Raw genomic sequence first — 20,077 nt, forward strand, 5'->3', positions numbered from 1 at the left:
TAGGTTATCTGTATGCGAGACTGTGATGAACTGGTCTAATGGGAAAAGCGTAGAGACTGAAGAATACACAAATTATCCTGGTCTTTGGCGAACCTCAGAACCGAATTATAGGGACTGTCAGAAAAGGGGGGGATGCCCATCAATTTTTAAGCAGAAAAGTATCAGCTGGGATTTACAAAAGCAGTCAACTATAAAATTAAAAGTTTAAAATGCCACTTTCATAGGCTTCACGCAGGAGCGAAGAAAACCGAATTAATTAATTTATACATCTTGATCACACAACTTTTAACACTATATCACTTGGAATATAAAGTATATATATATATATATATATATATATATATATATATATATATGCCTCCGCGTGTTAAATAACTAAGTTACATTGTTGACTAGTTTCAGCCTGTGAGTTATCCTCAGAACTGGGTGGTCTTTGCGCTTTCTGATTACATTTCCTGTGGGGGTGTGTTTGTGTAGTGTAATGTGGGGTCAAAAAGTGTGTATGTTCTGAAATTGAGTTATGTGTTGACGATTTGATGCGGGTGTGTTTTTGTGTGTCTGTATATTTCGTATTGTTCTAGTGCGTTTAGTTTCTGTCTGGTTTTTCGTTTGGAGATATAGAATTTCCATGTCTGTGTTTATGTTGCTGTAGGTGTGGTTGGCGTTTGTGATGTATTCTGCGTATGTGGAAGTGTTTTGTTATTTGATTATGGCTGTAATGTGTTCTTTGTAACGTGTTTGAAATGATCTGCCTGTCTGTCTGTATACACCTGTCTCATTGTTAATTTATTTACTTATTTATTTATTTAGTTATCCACTTAATTATTTATTCACGTATTTATTTTTTCATATACATATATACCCTTATGTATTTATTTGATCATTTATTTATTTATTCATTTATTTAATCACTTAATCATTCACTTATTTATTTATTCATGCATTTATTCACTTCTTCATTCGCCTGTTTATTTATTTAATGATTTATTTCTTTATTTATCCACTTATTCACTCAGTTATTCACTCAATTACTTATTCACTCACTTATTCATTCACTTACATATTCATGCACTTACATATTCATTCATTCATTCATTCATTCATTTTTAATTTCTCTTGAAGCAAGTACAGAGTTAGGTTTGGAAGTTAGGTTTGGAAGTAAATCTCGAAAATACCATGTATTAGATTATGTCTCGTAACCAGAACATTCTACGAAATAGAAATATAAAAATTGAAAATGTATCCTTCGAAAAGGTGAAAAAATTCAAATGTCTTTGAGCAAGAGTAGCAAATATAAATGACACTCGAGAGGAAATTAAACTCAGAATAAATATGGGAAATGTCAGAAATTATTCGAATGAGAAGCTTTTGTCATCCAGTCTGCTTTCAAAAAAGCTGAAAGTTAGAATTTAAAAAATAGTTATGTTACCGGTTGTTCTGTATGGTTGTGAAACTTGGACTCTCACTTCGAGAGAGGAACAGAAATTAAAGGTGTTTGAGTTGAATGTTTTCTCTAATTGAATGGTTTCTTCCGAGGTTTTCCCCAGCATTGAGACTGAAGCCGGATGGTCTATGGCGAGTCCTCGGCATCACTTCATTTCACCCCTTTGATTTGATTACCTGGTTGGGTTTTTCCGAGGTTTTCCCCAACCAAAAGGCAAATGCCGGGTAATCTTTTGGCGAATCCTCGGACCTCACCTCATCTCACTACATCTCGCCAAAATATTATAAAAAAATTGCACAAAATTGTAAAAATTGTAGAAAATTACTCAATTGTAAAAATAAAAATTGTAAAATATTGTAAAAGTTTGTAAAAATTGTAATTGTAATATTGTAAAATTTTGACTTGTTCCACATCTTAAAGCTTCATTGCTCATGTAAGATCTATAGAATAAAATGAATGAATGAATGAATGAATGAATGAATGAATGAATGAATGAATGAATGAATGAAAATATTTGGGGCTAAGAGGGATCAATTTACAGGAGAATGGAGAAAGTTACACAACGCAGTACTGCACGCATTGTATTCTTCGCCTGACATAATTAGAAACATTAAATCCAGACGTTTGAGATGGGCAGGGCACGTGGCACGTATGGGTGAATCTAGAAATGCATATAGAGGGAAAAAAACTTTTGGGGAGGACTTTTGGGGAGGCCGAGACGTAGATGGGAGGATAATATTAAAATGGATTTGAGGGAGGTGGGATATGATGATAGAGACTGGATTAATCTTGCACATGATTGAGATAGATGGCGGGCTTATGTGAGGGCGATAATGAACCTCCAGGTTTCTTAAAGCCATTTGGTTTATTTGCTCTCCTGTCCCTACCGTTACGTATTATACTCTGTCCCGATAATCCAATTAATCAGAAATAATTTTATCTAGATAATTATTGGGCTCCTTCTGAAAAAAGGAGCTTGATTGCAGAAAAAAATACTTTTATTCTGTTGTCTTATTTATTTATGTTTATTGTTATGTTTCACAATAAATTAATTTAGTAACATAATAATAATTTTAAAAAAGCTTACTTTTACTTGAGTTTAGAGAGTCTTCACGATCGTTGGGAAAATTTCTTTTATAGTGTGAAATAGTAGGACGTGAAAATTTGAAAGTGAATCTTAAATTTGGAACGCTGTCACCAGAGGCTGAAAACCTTACACTCATGGCCAGTGTGGTAACTGCTGAAACTGCTTCACGAAAAAAAAATTCTTCCTGGTCCAATCAATTGTAATTTAATTTCAAAATCTGGTCTTGACATCCGCGTAATTAAAAAACAAAAATGATGTTTCGGCCAGCTCACTTCCTCAATCATGATTCTAGTTTCATCCCTTCCTTTGTGATATTTGCTTATCCAAAATGAATATGTGCGCAAATAGAAATGAGATGTGCGCAAGAAAATCTGCAGTTTTAACTGGCAACTGTTTTTTGCCTCTCATTATTCCTGCGCAGTTGCAATAGTGGAAACGTGGCCTAACTTGCAATATAATAACGCAAAGTATGCACAGCCCACGCAAATTACGTGGATTCGTGGGATATAGTATATTGCACTGCATATGCGGTAAGTGCACTGTAACAGAACCGAGGAAAGAGATTAATAAAACAAAGCGAAGCACATAGAGGCCTACGTCCGAGATTATGGTCTCCAGAATTGACTTGATTCATGATAAGAGTCCCCCGATAATGAAGTCCTTCTGATACAATTAATAAATCTAGGTACACATGTATACTCAAAAATAAACTGGGTAGATGAAATAATCTCTCATTATCTGTAATGTTACCTGTAATGATCGAGTTTCTGGCTGATATGTGTATCTATATCAGGAAAGTACATCTCACTTGATATATGTCAGAGGAAGAATAATTGTTTGTATGCATCTCAAGTCTGATTAGTGGAATATGTAGCTAATCGACGGTGTATGCATTGGAGGGGAAAAGGAACTAGCCCCCTACCCCATTATCTCTTGGCCTAGTTGCCTCATGAGTGATGCCTTATTGGTGTTACTTTTGATGTTCAAACCTGTTTTCGGACAGTTGACTAAACAACAACAGTCTGTAATGCCTAGACTCTAGAGTCCCTGTATAATGAAAGTTGAGATGTTGATGCCATCAGCAGTTGCAATTATGTAATGATTTGATAGCACTGAAAAAAAATCTCCTATGAGAACTAAATTATAATTCCTGTGGATTGTATACAGTTATTAAACAAATCTGATACATAATTTTATAATATATATGAAGCCCTATTTTATATTATAATTTATTATATGACATAATATAATAGGCCTACATAAAAATTATTACAACTACTTTATAACTGAGGAATAAGGAAAACCTGTTAACTTGTATTTATTAGAAGCAAAGCCGTTTTAAGTACTTACTGGATTGGATCCTGTGTCTCAACTCTTATATTAAATTATCGAAAAACTCTAATTCATGATGATCTTCAAATGAAACTATGTCTACAATAGCCATCCATATATTTAATCTAAATTTGGCATGAATATTTTGACAACTTTAAAATATGAAGTTGTCTGATATCTCAATCAAAAGCTATTAACGTTGCGAATAGGGGAAAATATAACTTTGTTAAAATGTGTGTGTTAATTATATACAGGCCTACGTTTGAATATTTTTTTTTTCTTTCACGGGATGTTACATTTGAGATTTTTGCTCTTGTTTATTAGAAAATTGCAAATCAAGTGATTATGTGAAAATTACTTTATAATTCTTATTGTGTTGCAAAGCAATACTTTCATAATGAGTGCTCGTGGCTATCCAAGGAAAACGTGGTAGGAGTTTTAGGAAGTAATATTACTTTTGTTCCTGTTTAGCAAAGAAGACTAAGTTTTTCTAGATGATATTATTTAACTCAGGATATAATAATAATAATAATAATAATAATAATAATAATAATAATAATAATAATAATGATTTATTTAACCTGGCAGAGTTAAGGCCATATGGCCTTCTCTAACACTCAACCAGGAATAAAAACTGCGTTACAAAAACACTAAAAATTTACAAAGTACACTACAATTTTACACACAAAACTGAACAAGATAATAATAATAAAATGTAAACAACAAGTAAGAAAAAATCAGACATAATATATAACATAGAGAAAGAAAGAAAAAAGCATAATAAAATGTGAACAGCAGGTCAAAAATAAATAAGGCATACAAAGTATAAAAAAATAAGACAATTATTGATAATAATAATAATAATAATAATAATAATAATAATAATAATAATGATAATAACAATAATAATAATAATAACAGGCCTAATAGTAATAATAATACTAATAGTAGTAATAAAATAGTGCAGTACAAAGCATACAATGAATACAATATTTTTAAGTACACACAGTAAGGAAAATTATGATTATATATAGCTCAACTTATCACATTAGAGATATACCGTTATCGGAAAATATGAAAACAAAAATATAAAATAAGTTAAATATCACTAGAACATAAAAAAAATGTGAATACGTGGAAACATGCAATATAACACTTGTCATAATAGTAAGTTAGTTTGGCAACTCGTCATAAGATAATTTTCTAACTTGGATTTGAAAGATTTCAATGTTCGGCAGCCCTTGACTTCAGGCGGCAGAGAGTTCCAGTGACGAGAGGTAGCAACAGTGAAAGATGAGGAATACAGAGATGATGTGTGAAGTGGAATTTCTAGCGTGTTATCGCGTTGTGATCGAGTATTAATATTATGATAGCGAGAGAGAGTATGAAAACGAGCGAATAAATAATAGGGAGATGAAGTGTGCATAATTCGATATAGGAGAGAAAGTGAGTGCAGATTTCTCCTCTCATGTAACCTAAGCCATGATAACTTCTCGAAAGAAGGTGAGATATGATCATAGTATCGAACATTACAAATGAAGCGGACGCACGCGTTATGAACACGCTGTAGTTTCTGAGCGGAATCAATCCTGAGATCACTGAACAAAACGTCGCAATAATCGAAGTGAGGTAGAATGAGTGTCTGTACCAGCGTCTGTTTTAATTTAGATGGATAATGATAAAATCTTTTTAGTGAATGGAGAATAGAGAATGCCTTCTTACATGTATATTTAATATGCGTACCCCAACTGAGATTAGATTCGAAATGCACTCCGAGATTGTTTACGGTATGGATTATTTTTGTGAACTTTGGTTTCCCAGAGATATTTTACGAGGAACTGCGTCGGAGGTCGAAGGGATGACGCATCGCTACTCGTAATTCCTTCCTCGAATATTCTATTAAATTCGTCCATGAGATAGTAGGCCGTATGTGCTGTCGCAGACGTATGTTGGAGAGGTAGCATGACTTTTTCCAACGGGATTCTGCTACAGCACATACAAGAGATTATTTTATGAACTAAATTTGTAGTATATTCAAGAATTCACTTATCTATAGGAACGTATGTTCCCCTCGATTTCTTATAATTTTGATATCTGGAGAACTCTACAAGACGAAGTGTACAAAAATATTTCACTAACCTGGACGTACTTCAAATAGCATAGGAGTATATATCTCACAACTATAGGCCTACAGTAAAATTTGTACACCATATTTTTATAAGTATTTTCTTGTTTACCCTGTCTTGTCTTTATCTTTAAGCTTCTATCGGCGATGTATGCAATGGAGAGGGAAAGGAACTGGCCACCGTAACCCATTACTTTTTTTACCTAGTTACCTCATAAGTGGTGCCTTCTTGGTATTACTTCTGAGGTTCAGACCTATCTTCGAACAGTTGACTAAACAACAACAATAGTGGCACACATATTATTTCGGAATAGTTACTTAAACATTGAAGTCCTCATTGTAGTTATGCTGGGTCAAAACTTAGATAATTAAGAACATGTTACTGCTTTACAATGCAATACATTAGTATTATCTTGCTTATGGCGACCTTTATTTCATAAATAATTTTTATTCACTCTTTGTTTTTCAATTATTCATTCCTTCCTGCGTCCACTCTTTCGTTCCTTCTTCCAAACTTTCGTCACCCATTAAGTTCTCTGGTGTTTCCTTCATACTTTCATTCGTCTTTTATTCTCTAGTTCTTTCGTTTCTGCAACTGCTCCATTTGATTTTTCATTTTTTCGTTCCTTCTTTCGTTCTTCATCAATTTATTCGTTTATTAACTTATTCGTTAATTTATTCATTCGCTCATTTATTCTGGCATTATTTATTAATTCATTTTTCTATTATTTCACTCACTCTATAGTTCATTAATTTCCTCTGAACTTATGTTACAGATCGGAGAACTGACAATTGGTTTCTTGTTGGCAAGCCATGGACTCTCTTCGTCCTTCTGGGATTATATTTATACTTCGTAAAAGTTGCTGGCCCACGCTTTATTAAAGACAGGCCTGCATATAATCTCGATATAATCATCGCAATTTATAACATCACACAAGTAATTGTCTGCTTTTATTTATTTATAAAAGTAAGTACATACAAGGCAATATAATACATGGTTTCACTTATAAATCTTACCCGCTCAAGCACTGTTTTACGTCTCAGCTACTGCATGCCACTCCCATACATAAAAATTCCGCTTTCTCTCCCAATGCCCGACAATTCATGTCTCACGGCAATATACATTCATTCACGAAGATTGTTAGACAGTTTACTTTAGACTAACGCATTTTTCTGTTCAAACCCCCCCCCTTTTTTTTCCAGTACGAATCAGCTCGCCTTACACAAGCGAAATTTGATCAGGTATTTCCTCATCAATTACCTCCTTCCAGAACTGTAATTCAAGATATCGTGGAAAAATTTCAATCTACTGACTCAGTGCAAAACAAAACCATAAGCAAAAGCGTACAGTTTTAAAAGAGGAAAAATTAAACGAAAATCACACCCGAAATTACCACAAATGGAGGTTTCAGTTTTTTCCTCACACAAAGCAACAAGATTGTTACAATCCAAACCTTACAGCTTTACAGGAATCTACTGTTTTCAACCAGGCGATCCAGCAGGACGAGTATGTTATTGTTAGTGAATTTTTGCATCGGACAATAAAGGTTTAGTCGACCCATTGCTTCTGTTCTAAAGGAAAACAGAAACGAAATCAATAAACATTACAGTGTCGAACTTAATCATGTTAATCAGAATGTAGTTTTTCGATACAACGCCTGTTTAGCCGAGGGAGTACCACATTTCCGACATTATTTATAAGATAAGATTTTATACAAGTTTCATTGCAGCACTTCATAATTCACTATGGAAGAAAAATATATCAATTCACAAAGCAACTGTACATATACTACAGACCTACTAACTGTACAAATTAAAGGCTTGTAAGGGGAATTATTAGCCTATATTAGCACTATTTTCGCCGAACTACCAGTGTGCCTATTAAGTATGGGAGGGATGCATGAGAGGCATTCTTCTATTTCACTTATATTTTACAGATGATGCAATGAAATATTGTAAGCTTAGGAATACCATACCGGTACTCTAAAAGGCGACATTTATAAAGTGCTATTTAACGTAAAATATAAATTAAAAATAAGAAATGGACGTAATATGCGGAATAAACCTCTAAATATGATTTATTACACTTGAAATCTAAAAAAAAAAGAGCAATATGTATGACTGTAATTCCTGAAAATGTCAGAACATACATAGGCCTATATCCAAAGAAAAATATACTTATTTTGACTCAGTTTCATACTGATACATACAAAGTTTGAGAAGTGTAGCAAGCTTATATTATAAAAACATGTATTTGCACGGAAATCCTGTCTTTAATTATTAGTGGGTGTCCGTCACAGACTTCCAGAACATAGCATAACAAATCACAGTTACTTAAAAATCAAGCATATAATTTCAAATTTGTTATATTCTACAGGTATTACATTTTTAATCTTGAAGGTTTAACAGATGAAATATTAAATAAACCTTATATTACAGGGTATTACGTTCGGATGGGGAACGAAGCTACGCTTCAACTGCGAACCAGTAGATACTTCCAATAATTCAGACGCTATTGAAGTAAGTATGATGAAAACCATTTTCTCATACCGAGAATGCAATGTAGGCCTATAGTAGGCCTACTGCAGACTTGTACTGTATAAGTTGTGTCTGAGTGTGTGCGAGCGCTTATGTATAGTCTGGCTCTCTTAGTTGTTTAACGTCAAGCGGCATTTTCACTACCTGCAGCTGTGATACCGGCTTTTGTCAGGCCTGCTGCAAGACAGTTACTAAAGAATATCTTTGGCATAACTCCTCTTCTTCTTTTGCAAGAATCATATTTAGTTTCCCAGACTATCACGTCAATGACGAACTCGGTTTTCAGCAAATCGAAAAAGGTGTTTTGCACTCCATATTCCTGGTCCAACTGCATACTATATGTTCAACCCCAATGTTTGCTTTCTTCCAATGCCGCATTTTCCTTCTAGCTTGTCATTCATGATAATTTATAAAAATCTATAATGATAATTACTCGAGACACGTCTGAGCTCTGAAATCTTTAAGTACAAGTATTTAACAGCTAATCTTATCAATTCACTGTGTTCGCTCTTTTTGGCACTTCTGGCAACTATAGATACCTATAAGAAGCATTTTTCGGTATAATCACTTTTCAGAAGTTTCAACTTTATCTTTATCTTCAAGAGTCCACGCTTCAATACCATGTGAAACAGATCATACACTATACCAGTATAGCACTTCACCATTTGTTGTCTCTGTTTCATTCTTTTTTATTTGCACGGACAATCTTTACTCTGCTAATTGTTCTATTATTTTGGTACCTTGGTATTCATAGATGTAGTCTATATACAATATTTTTCTCACAGTTGTCATTGAAGTTGTAATGTAATATTAAGATATTGCTACTGGCTGAAGAATATAAATTTAGTATTTCCGATACTAAGCTTAACATCCGAACCATTTCAAGATCTTTTATTCTCACTGATTAGTTATTTAAATTAATAAATAACGACTTCACAGTGTTAACATTTTAAATAATGTTGTTATTGAATAATTTCGAAGGAAAAATTGTTCCGGGACTTTTGGTTAAACGTACCAATGCTCTACCAACTGAGCTACCCGGGAACTCTACCAGATACCGACCCAATTTTTCCCTCTATATCCACAGACCTCAAAGTGAGCTGACAACCATCAAGCAACCAACATTGAGTGCACACTAACTCGAAATTATTCAAATCAACTTTACAGGGAGTTATACCTGAAAGCTTGATTTGCGTAATAAACGTCACTGTTCGTTAACAGAAAACCACAATTTAAGTCACACAGAGTTAGTGTGCATTCAATGTTGGTTGCTTGACGGTTGTCAGCCCACTTTGAGGTCTGTGAACATAGAGGAAAAAATTGGATCGGTGTCTGGTAGAATTCCCGGGTAGTGCAGTTGATAGAGCGTTTGTATGTTTAACCAAAGGTCCCAGGTTCGATACCCGGCCCCGGAACAATTTTTCCCTCGAAATTATTCAAATCAACTTCACAGGGAGTTATACCTGAAAGCTTGATTTGCAATGTTGTTATTGTACCTCATTGACTAGTTTCAATGTTCATCTGTTGAATCCTAGTAAGTTTCAGCGCTGTCTTCTGGTTTCCTGTTATAGTAGGGTGTGTTCATAATTTTATCGAAAACTGTATGTTTTCTGAAATTCAATCGAGTATTTAGGATGTGTTTTTGTATGTCTATCAATTCCGTATTGTTCTAGAATCTACGTAGAGTACTGGTACAGTACCGAGTTTCTGGTATTTTGGTTGAATGTGTAGTATTTTCATGTCTGCATTTATATTGCTCTCGTTGTGATTGAGTTTGTGATGTGTTCTGCGTATGTTGAATTGTTGTGTGGTTTGGTTATGGCTGTGTTATGTTCCTTTTAACATGTTTAAAATGATCTTCCAGTCTGTCCAATGTAGAAGTCATTACAACTATTATTAGTTTGTATACACCTGTTCTGTTGTATTTGTTTGTCTCTCTTGTGTGTGTGTTGAGTTGTTTTTTGTAGTGTGTTCCGTATGCAATGTTATATTTTAATTTATTGAAAGATGATGCAATATTGTATGTGTTTTTATTTTCGTATGCTAGTGTAATGTATTTATTGTATTTCTGTGTTTGTGTTGAGTTTCTTTGTTTATGTTTAGTCTTTCTTATGATGTTGTCTATTATGTTGGGGTTGTATCCATTTTTCTGTGCTATGTATTTGATAGTGTGTATTTCATATTTCTTCCTTAGAGTCTTGTTGGCTAATTTGAATATTGATTATTCTATATAACTATGTATCTTATTCTATTTAGAATAAGTTGCTAACTTTCAAGTTCATCTGAGAGAATTAGATACCAGATTGTGTTTATTAGTTTGTGTCAACTTAATACAGTCAAACTTTCCATAACGAGCACTTCCAAATAGAAGTCCCTGTATAAATACACACATTCTTAAGGAAAAGAATATTCCCAGTAACGGACATTCTTAATAACGTATGCCAGCACTCTCAACAATTACTTTCTGAATAGTGAACAAAGCAAGTAACTCTCCCATTTAAGAGATACTTACCGTAGCGAAACTAATGAAGTTAATGGCCTTCTTATCCTATTCAGGTTTATTACTTTCCTTAAAAAGTTCCTAAACCTTTCCTTGAATGCAAATATTTCGCAAGAAAACTTATCCTTTTATAAAATGAAATAAAAGTACACCAACTTTGCAGTACAAAAGATACTTGAACATACAGTATAATAGAGCCGAAAATATTGAAGCAAGTATGGACATTTTTTTTCAAAGAACTATGTACTGTGAAACATTAAAAGAAAGCCTGTAGTCTTAAGAAACATGTGTTGTTGCTTCACAGAAAATATGCAATGCCGTGCTAGCCTTGGCAAAATACCAGGTATGTAATCACCCGAAAAATTCTGTATGTCGCAACCTATCCAGAGTTAATAAGCTCCCAAATAATAATATTAGAGATCTAACTTATAATAATAATAATCCGTGGCGCTACAGCCCGTGAAGGGCCTAGATTATAATTTATTTAAAATAACGGCCATTTCAACATTGATTTCAAATCATATTTATAGTGTTAAAGAGTTTTTTTAATAATAGTATATCTTAAATTGTATTTTTTATTGACGCCCATCTGTTCGTCACACTTACCCACCCATCCATTTATTTTGCGACTTATAAATTGTACATTCGGTCAAAATAAAACTGGCCAACCTATTGAACAGTGAATTTACTTACGTCCTGTTGGGTGAGTGCATGGTTCTCTATAGGGAACTTCTCTATGCACTTTCTGTGTATGCAAAAATACAAGGAACTCTTGGTGGCAACTCCACAGCGTGCTTGTAATAGAGTAACGGTTAGGCTGATAGACTTCCATGCAATAAAATTGACATTCGCATTTGATCTCTCGTTGTTGATATATTTCATTTTCATATTATTTTTATCCCATTGATTCTTGATGTAATATTTTCAGTTAAATTTGCTAAGATAGTCGACTTTACTTACAGATGATTACAAGTACGATGAACATTTGCCATTATAAAGTAAATTGCTCACCCATGTGGTAGAATAAGCATGAATTCATCACCTCCCCAATTTAAATAAGCCGCCAGGTACCAAAATATATGCACATTTATCATTTATCAGTATGATGGGCTATAAAGTCACCCCCTACCAGTGACTCCAATATAATTTCGCCATTCCGTTTCTTATTTTTCTCGCAAATACTGTGGCACAGAAAATGATTTGTGCGATCATGTCCACAATTCTTGGAAGGTTATAGCCAGAAAAAGAAATTATTCCCCAAGATTAGTTAACTCCATACCAAAATAACTGAGAGGAATTATAAATGTGGAAATTTACTGAAGTGATTACCGAGGCTGTAGCTTCTTTGTTTCTTATTCTTCTTCTGGTAAATATACATATATTAATGATTATTGTTTTTGCTTAAAGAGTTTAAAAGCTTTATTCGATGACACAGTAATGTTTTAGTTACAAATCATATTCCCTATTTTTTTTTAAGTTACATGTCGGCCAAAGATAGGAGCCAAATAATAAAAGAGGAAATTATTATAAGGATAGAATAATGGAGCAAACTTCATTTTTTATTAATCTATTAAAAATAAATATATAATAAAATGTTTCCATATAATACCAAGGAAATCTGAACGTGCGACCTCAACAAGTAACTAACTCTTTACTACTGAGCTAAGAGTACTCCAGTAAGAGCTAGAACTATAATGAACACCAACTACTACACTCCATCACCATAAGCGATCAGGTGCTTTTGAAATAATAATCACTGTTTGAACACTTTGAGGCATCTGTCTGTTTCCTATTTATGAAACATTTCTTCACAAGACTGTTATTTGTTATATACTATTGTCAATTATGTTACAACTACAAAAATTATAAGCAGTCTTGTGAATATAGCTTGGCTCCCCAGAACAATCACAGAAGGACCCGATTGTCACTAACATTATTAGAGAAAAAATTGAACTATACCAATACACTACCGATGGGTCAAGGTTTATGCAGGAATCTATGGAAATGAAATAGCTGACTGGCAAAGGAAGCAGCAGAGAAGAAGAAACTAATAGTGTACGCAAAAGTTCTAAGGAATAAATGGTGGTTTAAGTGGACCAGAACCATTCCAGTATATAAAAATGTAGAAACTAAATAAAATTGTACATCTGTAGTGAATACCTTCTCACTGCGGTATTCCGCCTTTCATATCCTAACATGCTGCCATTCCATAGAGCATCTACAAATATAAGAAGTCGAGTAAGACAATATTTCCATAAGAGTTTGGAGGAACAAATTAAGGATAAACACTGGAAGGACGCACTAAACTCCCCGTTCCCCTAATGGCCCAGAAGAGAAGCTTTTGCGACGTTCCGCACCGCAGTAGGCCATGACTGTCTGGTTAATCATCTCTACCGCCTGGGTGTACTATTCAGCCCCCATTGCTTGCTCTGTGGATGTTCAGACAACATGAACTCAAGTCACATTAGGACTTGTCAGCACTTTCATCTGTCAGCTTTGTGGATAGGAACTGGGAGGCCAGAGAAAGAATGCAACAGTGCTGACATCCCTCCTTCGTAGTTTCACTTTGCACATTGTTTGCTTTAGTTTGTTTTCTATCTTTCATTTGTTTTTAATCGCCATTGTATGGCCAATGACTCCAGTCAAATGCCACTGCATATAAATGTATGAAAGTTGGAACATAAGGATGACGAACTTGATATCCCATACTGTACGAATTCACTTGGTACATAATAAAATTTCTAAATTGATAAGGTGAGTTTCTATAAATATTTTTTTCTCCAACTAAATCACTCGGAATAAGAGAAAGTGAAATACAAACAAGAAATATACAACGTGGCAAAGAGAATGGGACACATCAACAAATGCACAGAGAACCAAAAACATTTTCTCCACATCACTGATAGATTAAAAGGAAAAATCCCAATAATGCCCAACTTTCCAACAATGGTGACAAGACTATCTACTATTACAGATTCCACATAGTAGAGGATCCAGGGTGTACCCAACTAGGACGATCAGAATGTGGAACATTACTAGAGGACACTAAAAATGTAAAACATATGCATGCACATCCTTTATACTTCCTAAATTCACATAGAAATTGGAGGTAAATTCACATCGAAAGTGGAGTAAACACCTACAATAAATATTTACAAATAAGGCAGTAAAGTTATCCTATTACATATAAGAAACTTAAAAATGTGTGAAATTGAAGTTGCAATAAACTATTACATATATTATACAAATCTGGCTTTCAGGTAGTAGTTCCCTGTAAAGCAGGTTTGAATAATTTCAAGGAAAAATTGTTCCGGGGCCGGGTATTGATCCTGGGTCCCTTCGCTTAGCGCGCGAACGCTCTTCCGACTGAGCTACCCCAGGAACTATACACGACACCGTTGCAATTTCCCCCCCCCCCAAATTTTCAGAAAACAAAGATTTTCTGTTCTCCACAATAATATTTTTAAAGGAGCTGGTAAGTAAAATGCTAGTCCTAAACTTGCCATTAGTCTCCCCTACTCTACAAGTGTAGATCCCAGATGTCGGTAATGTCGAGAAGTGTAAACTACTTAGAGATTATACAGAGTGCACCATAGGGTCTACATTACACCAGTAATGAACGAACTGATGATGATGATGATGATGATGATGATGATGATGATGATGAACTGCTAGGATGTTACGTTATATCTGTCCAGAACAATGAGTTTAATAATGTGTGTTTTATTGATGGTGATGCCACCATCTGTGTTTTGTCAGATTACAATAAGTTAAATAAAATTGAAAAGTGATTACATTGTCTCCGTCTCTTGTAATTTGCATATCGCGATTTTCATTTTTTTTACATTATTTTGAGGGTTGATTGATAAAAAGGAACAAATACGTATTTATATGCACTAAAAGCGGAAATATGTACTAACTCTTGAAATATGGTCTTTGTTCCTGCAATAACTCTATGTGACATATTTATCGATTTTCAGATTTTTGCTGTATTAAAAAACTTAAATAGTGATACAGCATATAATAAAATATCCTATACGTAATTATATTTCGTTTTGAAAATGTAAGAATTCACAGTCTCCTATGTACGGCTGTCGTAGGATGAATAAATGTTTTTTTTTCCCCCCTACTGAAAAATTTTATATTTTGCACATAGGAGTTATTGCAGGAACAACGACGATATATATCTGATATGAAAAAACTCTCATTTGGTTACAAATCTCTTGAAACCCATATAAATCCTGGTAGCTTACGGATTTGAACAAAGGAACAAAACATATAAATATGCTCAAATCTGCCCCCTAAACATGACTAATGTGTTGTACAAAACTTGAATAGTAACGTAACATCTTAAGAACAAGCACAATAAAATTTAAGGAGGAGTAATCTGGCTATCGCGAAAACATGGATTTGTAAGTAAACATCTGAAAAAATTCCATATATTTTTAAATAGTAGAGACTTTGAAACTAATGCACAGCAATGACTCAATTACCGATCTCAATATTGTAAGACATTAGCTATAGTTTGTACTTTATAGTTTATAATGTACTGGTACCTATATTATGTAAAATATTACGTAACTCATACTTTCCACCGTATTGTTAAGCTGTTAGATGCAAAATATTCATGTACAACCTAACAATATGCATCAATATTAACAGTAGGCCTATAAGATATTAGGTACAGCGTGTAATGTTGAATATTGATGTACTAAGGTGTAACATTTATGTAAATCTACATGTCTACAGCATGTAATATTACATACATCTAGTCATGTATACATTACATTACATCACTACTAAATATATTTTTTTCGGCTTAATATTCGCGATATAATTCCGAAGTCGGAAAGAAACCCAAAATATTTTAGTGCAGTGGTTCCCAATTACTTTACAGTTATAAACCCCCTTTTTATTTTTAAGGCAAGCTACGGACTCCACACCTTTAAATTTTGGTATGTGCATAGAAGTAGCAGTTGAGAGGTAGGTAGCAATATTAACAACAATTAAATTCAACATACAGTATAGCCTATATCTCAATCTAGATGTCATGGGAAATATCACACCTCTTTTTGTTTCGGACAATTCTTTCCCTGTCTGGTTCAATATCTGCTACTTTTAGCCTTCAATCAGGTTCTACATCGAGGGGATTTCTAGGTTTGTTTTTCAGGAAACAAAGTATTGAAAATGTTTGTTCACGAAGATATGTGCTACAAAATGAAACCAGGTGTTTCAATGCCTTTTCACCCATTTTCTTATACTCAGAAAATACCTTCACCCATAACTGATCAAGTGTACATTCTTTGAAAAATATTTTCAATCAGCCATTACAAGTAACATCAACAAGTTCATCTTCCTCCTTCACAGACAAAGTTTTTAATTGTACCACACCATACTCGAAAGGATTTCTTATCCATGAGTTCTCAGAATCTGATGGAGGGAAGTAATCTCTGAAGCTAGTCGCTAAATCATTCAGATCCTCAATGATGACATTGAACTTCTTGTGGCAATTCATCAGTGGAATTCAGCAATGACTTCAATGTTGGGAAGCTGCTGAGACAGGTTAAATGTCGAATTTCGAGTGAATAGATATTTTACTATAAAACAGAAAATGAAATTAACATAAACCTAACTTCATCTCAATTGCAACAGATCACAGAGTCCAATTCGCTGAACAGTTGGTATAAATGTGCATTGAAGATCTACTGTAATAAATTATCGTCTCAAATAACCACATTAATCTATTTTTACCTTTAAAGCTCTTACAAAATTTTACATGAATTATTTTAAATTTGAACTAATACCATTACCTAGTATATAAAAACACAAATTATGAATGAAACTGATACAGAATTTGCACAGTCTAAAATTTTAAAGTTTCCTTAAAAATTGCCTAGCTTGATTAAAATCACACAGAATTAGTACCAGTACCTATATATGACATTTTTACTCGAGACATAAGTTATAATTTTGTAAACAAGATTATAATTAATGTACACGAACTTATAATCCTCGTCTATTGAGGTACCTTATTCTTACATGTTATTAAAAAAATTGCTACATAAAATTAAGTATACTTAGGTTAATGGCTAACAACGTTTTGTTTTAATTCTGCAGATGGCATCATGGGTATGGATGATGTATATGACGAAAGTTTTCGACCTCTTGGACACAGTAAGTAGAATTTGGTTAGAGGTGTGTACAATTTATTTTGCCACTGATTAATCTATTGAGTTATTTAAATTAAATAAATAGCGATTTCACTGTGTTAACATTTTAAATTAAGGTGCTATGTTACCTAAATGACAAGTTTCGATGTTATTCCCATCATCTCCTGCATCCTAATCCTGACTAGATGATGGAAATAACATCAAAAAAACTAAGTCACTCAGGTAATATTAACACCATAATTGAAAATGTTAACACAGTGAAGTCGTTATTTATTTAACTTAAATAGGTAACAACAGTTTGTAAGTTGATTATATAAGTGTTAAAAGAGTGTAATCAAGAATGAAGAATTTATTTTTAGTATTTATGGCTATACAGAAAGGCCATTAAAAACAATGCTTTTCTACTTACCACAGAAGTTTCGTCATCTGCACAATCATAGATATCTAAGCGAAATTTCACATCACTCTGGCACAAATAACGTGTTCCATGAATCTTGTTTCTATGCCCATCACCACTGCATCACCAACAACATTAACAACATTAGCATTATTAGGTAATACACCCATCAACATGTATAAGAACTATTAGCATTATATACAAGATCACAACCACCAACATCAGAACTAACTTCAATAGTAATTTCATGATGGTGGTGGTGGTGGTGGTGGTGGTGGTGGTGGTGGTGGTGGTGGTGGTGGTGGTGGTGGAAGAAATAATGTCCTTGTTTTTCCTTGTTGATGAATTTGTAGGAGTAACCATTGGAAACAAAGGTGTTGGTGAGAGACTGTACTTCATCTTGAAGGTTGGATTCTTTACTAGAGATGAAGGTAGCCCTCTTGTGTAGGGTGGATACAGTATAGTCTCTCACCAACATCTCCGTATCCAAGGGTTACCCCTACAAATTTATCAATAGGACCATCAACAAGGACATTATTTCTTCTCCCTCTAAACCCATCAGTATCATTGCAATTCCATATATCAAGGGCATTTCCTAAAATTCAAGAAAATTTCTAAGAAATATAATATCAGAACGGTCTTCAAATAAGGAATACACTCTGCCAAGTACTGTCCAACAACAACAAACTGAAGTCAGATCTCACGGATACCAGAGATTGCATTTACAACATTTCTTGTGAAAAGTCGTCAAGTCGTGTGTACGTAGGGGAGACTAGCAGACCCCTGTCCACTAGTATCAAAGAACACAAGTAGGCTACAACTTCAAACAATGCCTCATAGACAGATCTAGAGTAGCTCAACATAGCTTTGAATGTGGTCACAGAATAAAATGGGAAAACACCTCCATCTTACAAACCGAGCACTCTCTGGTTCAGAGGAAGTACAAGGAATCCGCACATATATGAGTTTTTCGAATAATGCTATTAGCCAATCCAGTCTCGTTCTTTCCGACATATGGCTACCTATAGTCGAACAGGACATCAAGAAAATTCAAGTAAAATGCATAAAGTAACACAAGAAGAGTAGAATATTTCTACTCCTCTTGAAGTAACATCACTAGAAAGCAATAGTAGTTTATTTCCGGCACCACTAGATGGCAATAGCAGGTTAATTGATCTCAGTTATTACTCTCTTCCACCACTAGATGCCAGTAGTAGTTTAATTGTTTCACGTTCATTAATTTATTTCCTATTGTTTCATCATTTCACTATTTTCACTCTTGATTATATATCAACAATGATTTTGTTAATGTACAATTTCTGCTGTTTCTTATGTAATGTCATCTGCTGATTCCAAAAATGTACTCAGAATTTTTCTACCACACACCATTTTTTTTGTAATTTTAGAAAAAAATATTTATTTTTATTGCTATTTACAGTCCTTAACATGCTAATGGAAAGAAACTATTTCAAATATTTCATTTTATTGCTCTAACAATTGACATATAACTTTAGATCACTTTTGCCTGTGAAGTCAGAATTCATAAAAATGAATTTTATTCCTCATAAGATTGCGAGAGTTGGTATTAATTCTCAGTTGAATTGGAACTTGCAATCATGAAACAAGTTTCATAACTCATGTTTTCTTTGTCCTAATTTTAAGTATGGTAAAAGTTTCTTATGAAGTGAAACATACCTTAAAATACTGTGTAAATCACAAACAATTTAGTTAACTTTGAAAGCACACAGGTGAATTTTACTACACTATTTAAAAGAGCTTACGAGTGTTCTTTTGATTGCAAAATAGATGAAGACAGGAACTGGGCCCCTGAAATCTGTTGTGTTCCATGTAATTCTATTAGCCTAACTGGTTGGCTAAAAGTATCTCATCATATGCCTTTTCCAGTTACAATGATATGACGGAGTATAAGGATCATTCAACAGACAGTTACTTTCTAGGAACACAGATCAGAAGATTACAAAGAACTTGTCAGCGAGCTGATTCAGAACTATAACGTGGTGTGGTGTCATGTATCTCTCAAAATAACTTCTTGAATTCTCATCTATTTTTTCTTTCCTCAGAACCTTCGGGTAGTGAACTACAAACATGGGGAGCATTTTCATCAAGATTTTTATGAAATGGAAAGGCGCTACCAGGAAAAATGGAGCCCAAATATTCTGTCACACTACCGCTAGACACTCAAAAGATATGTTTCTCACGCGAAGTATATCCTAAAATCTATTTTACACACATTTTAGGTAAATAAATATGATTTTAGGTAAAATGTTACAAGGTATCAATACTAGAAAGGTCTGAAGTACATTTCATATAATTACTCAAAAACCTGGATGATAGAAAAATTTTGAAAATAGATCTGAAATCGGTACGAAAAATGCTATAAGAATCACCCATTCTTTAACTTTGAACAAAAAATATGTTTAATTTTGTTGACCAGTGAATTATTTGTGCCTATTATTCCCTGTC

General features: G+C 33.8%; 1 protein-coding gene across 2 annotated transcripts in view; it reads left to right on the forward strand.

Moving 5' to 3' along the window:
* The window catches only part of LOC138710601 (very long chain fatty acid elongase 7-like), a 47,076-nt gene that overhangs the window by 15,204 nt on the left and 11,795 nt on the right, over positions 1-20,077 (forward strand). The window contains exons 2-4 of one of the 2 annotated variants that reach the window (XM_069841604.1): positions 6,765-6,955; positions 8,428-8,508; positions 17,144-17,200. In XM_069841604.1, the coding sequence (XP_069697705.1) occupies positions 6,765-6,955; positions 8,428-8,508; positions 17,144-17,200 (329 nt within the window). The remainder of the gene's footprint in view (positions 1-6,764; positions 6,956-8,427; positions 8,509-17,143; positions 17,201-20,077) is intronic. The other variant, XM_069841605.1, reaches the window with a different exon arrangement.

This window comes from Periplaneta americana, chromosome 12, assembly GCF_040183065.1.
Source record: "Periplaneta americana isolate PAMFEO1 chromosome 12, P.americana_PAMFEO1_priV1, whole genome shotgun sequence".
NCBI lineage: Eukaryota > Metazoa > Arthropoda > Insecta > Blattodea > Blattidae > Periplaneta > Periplaneta americana.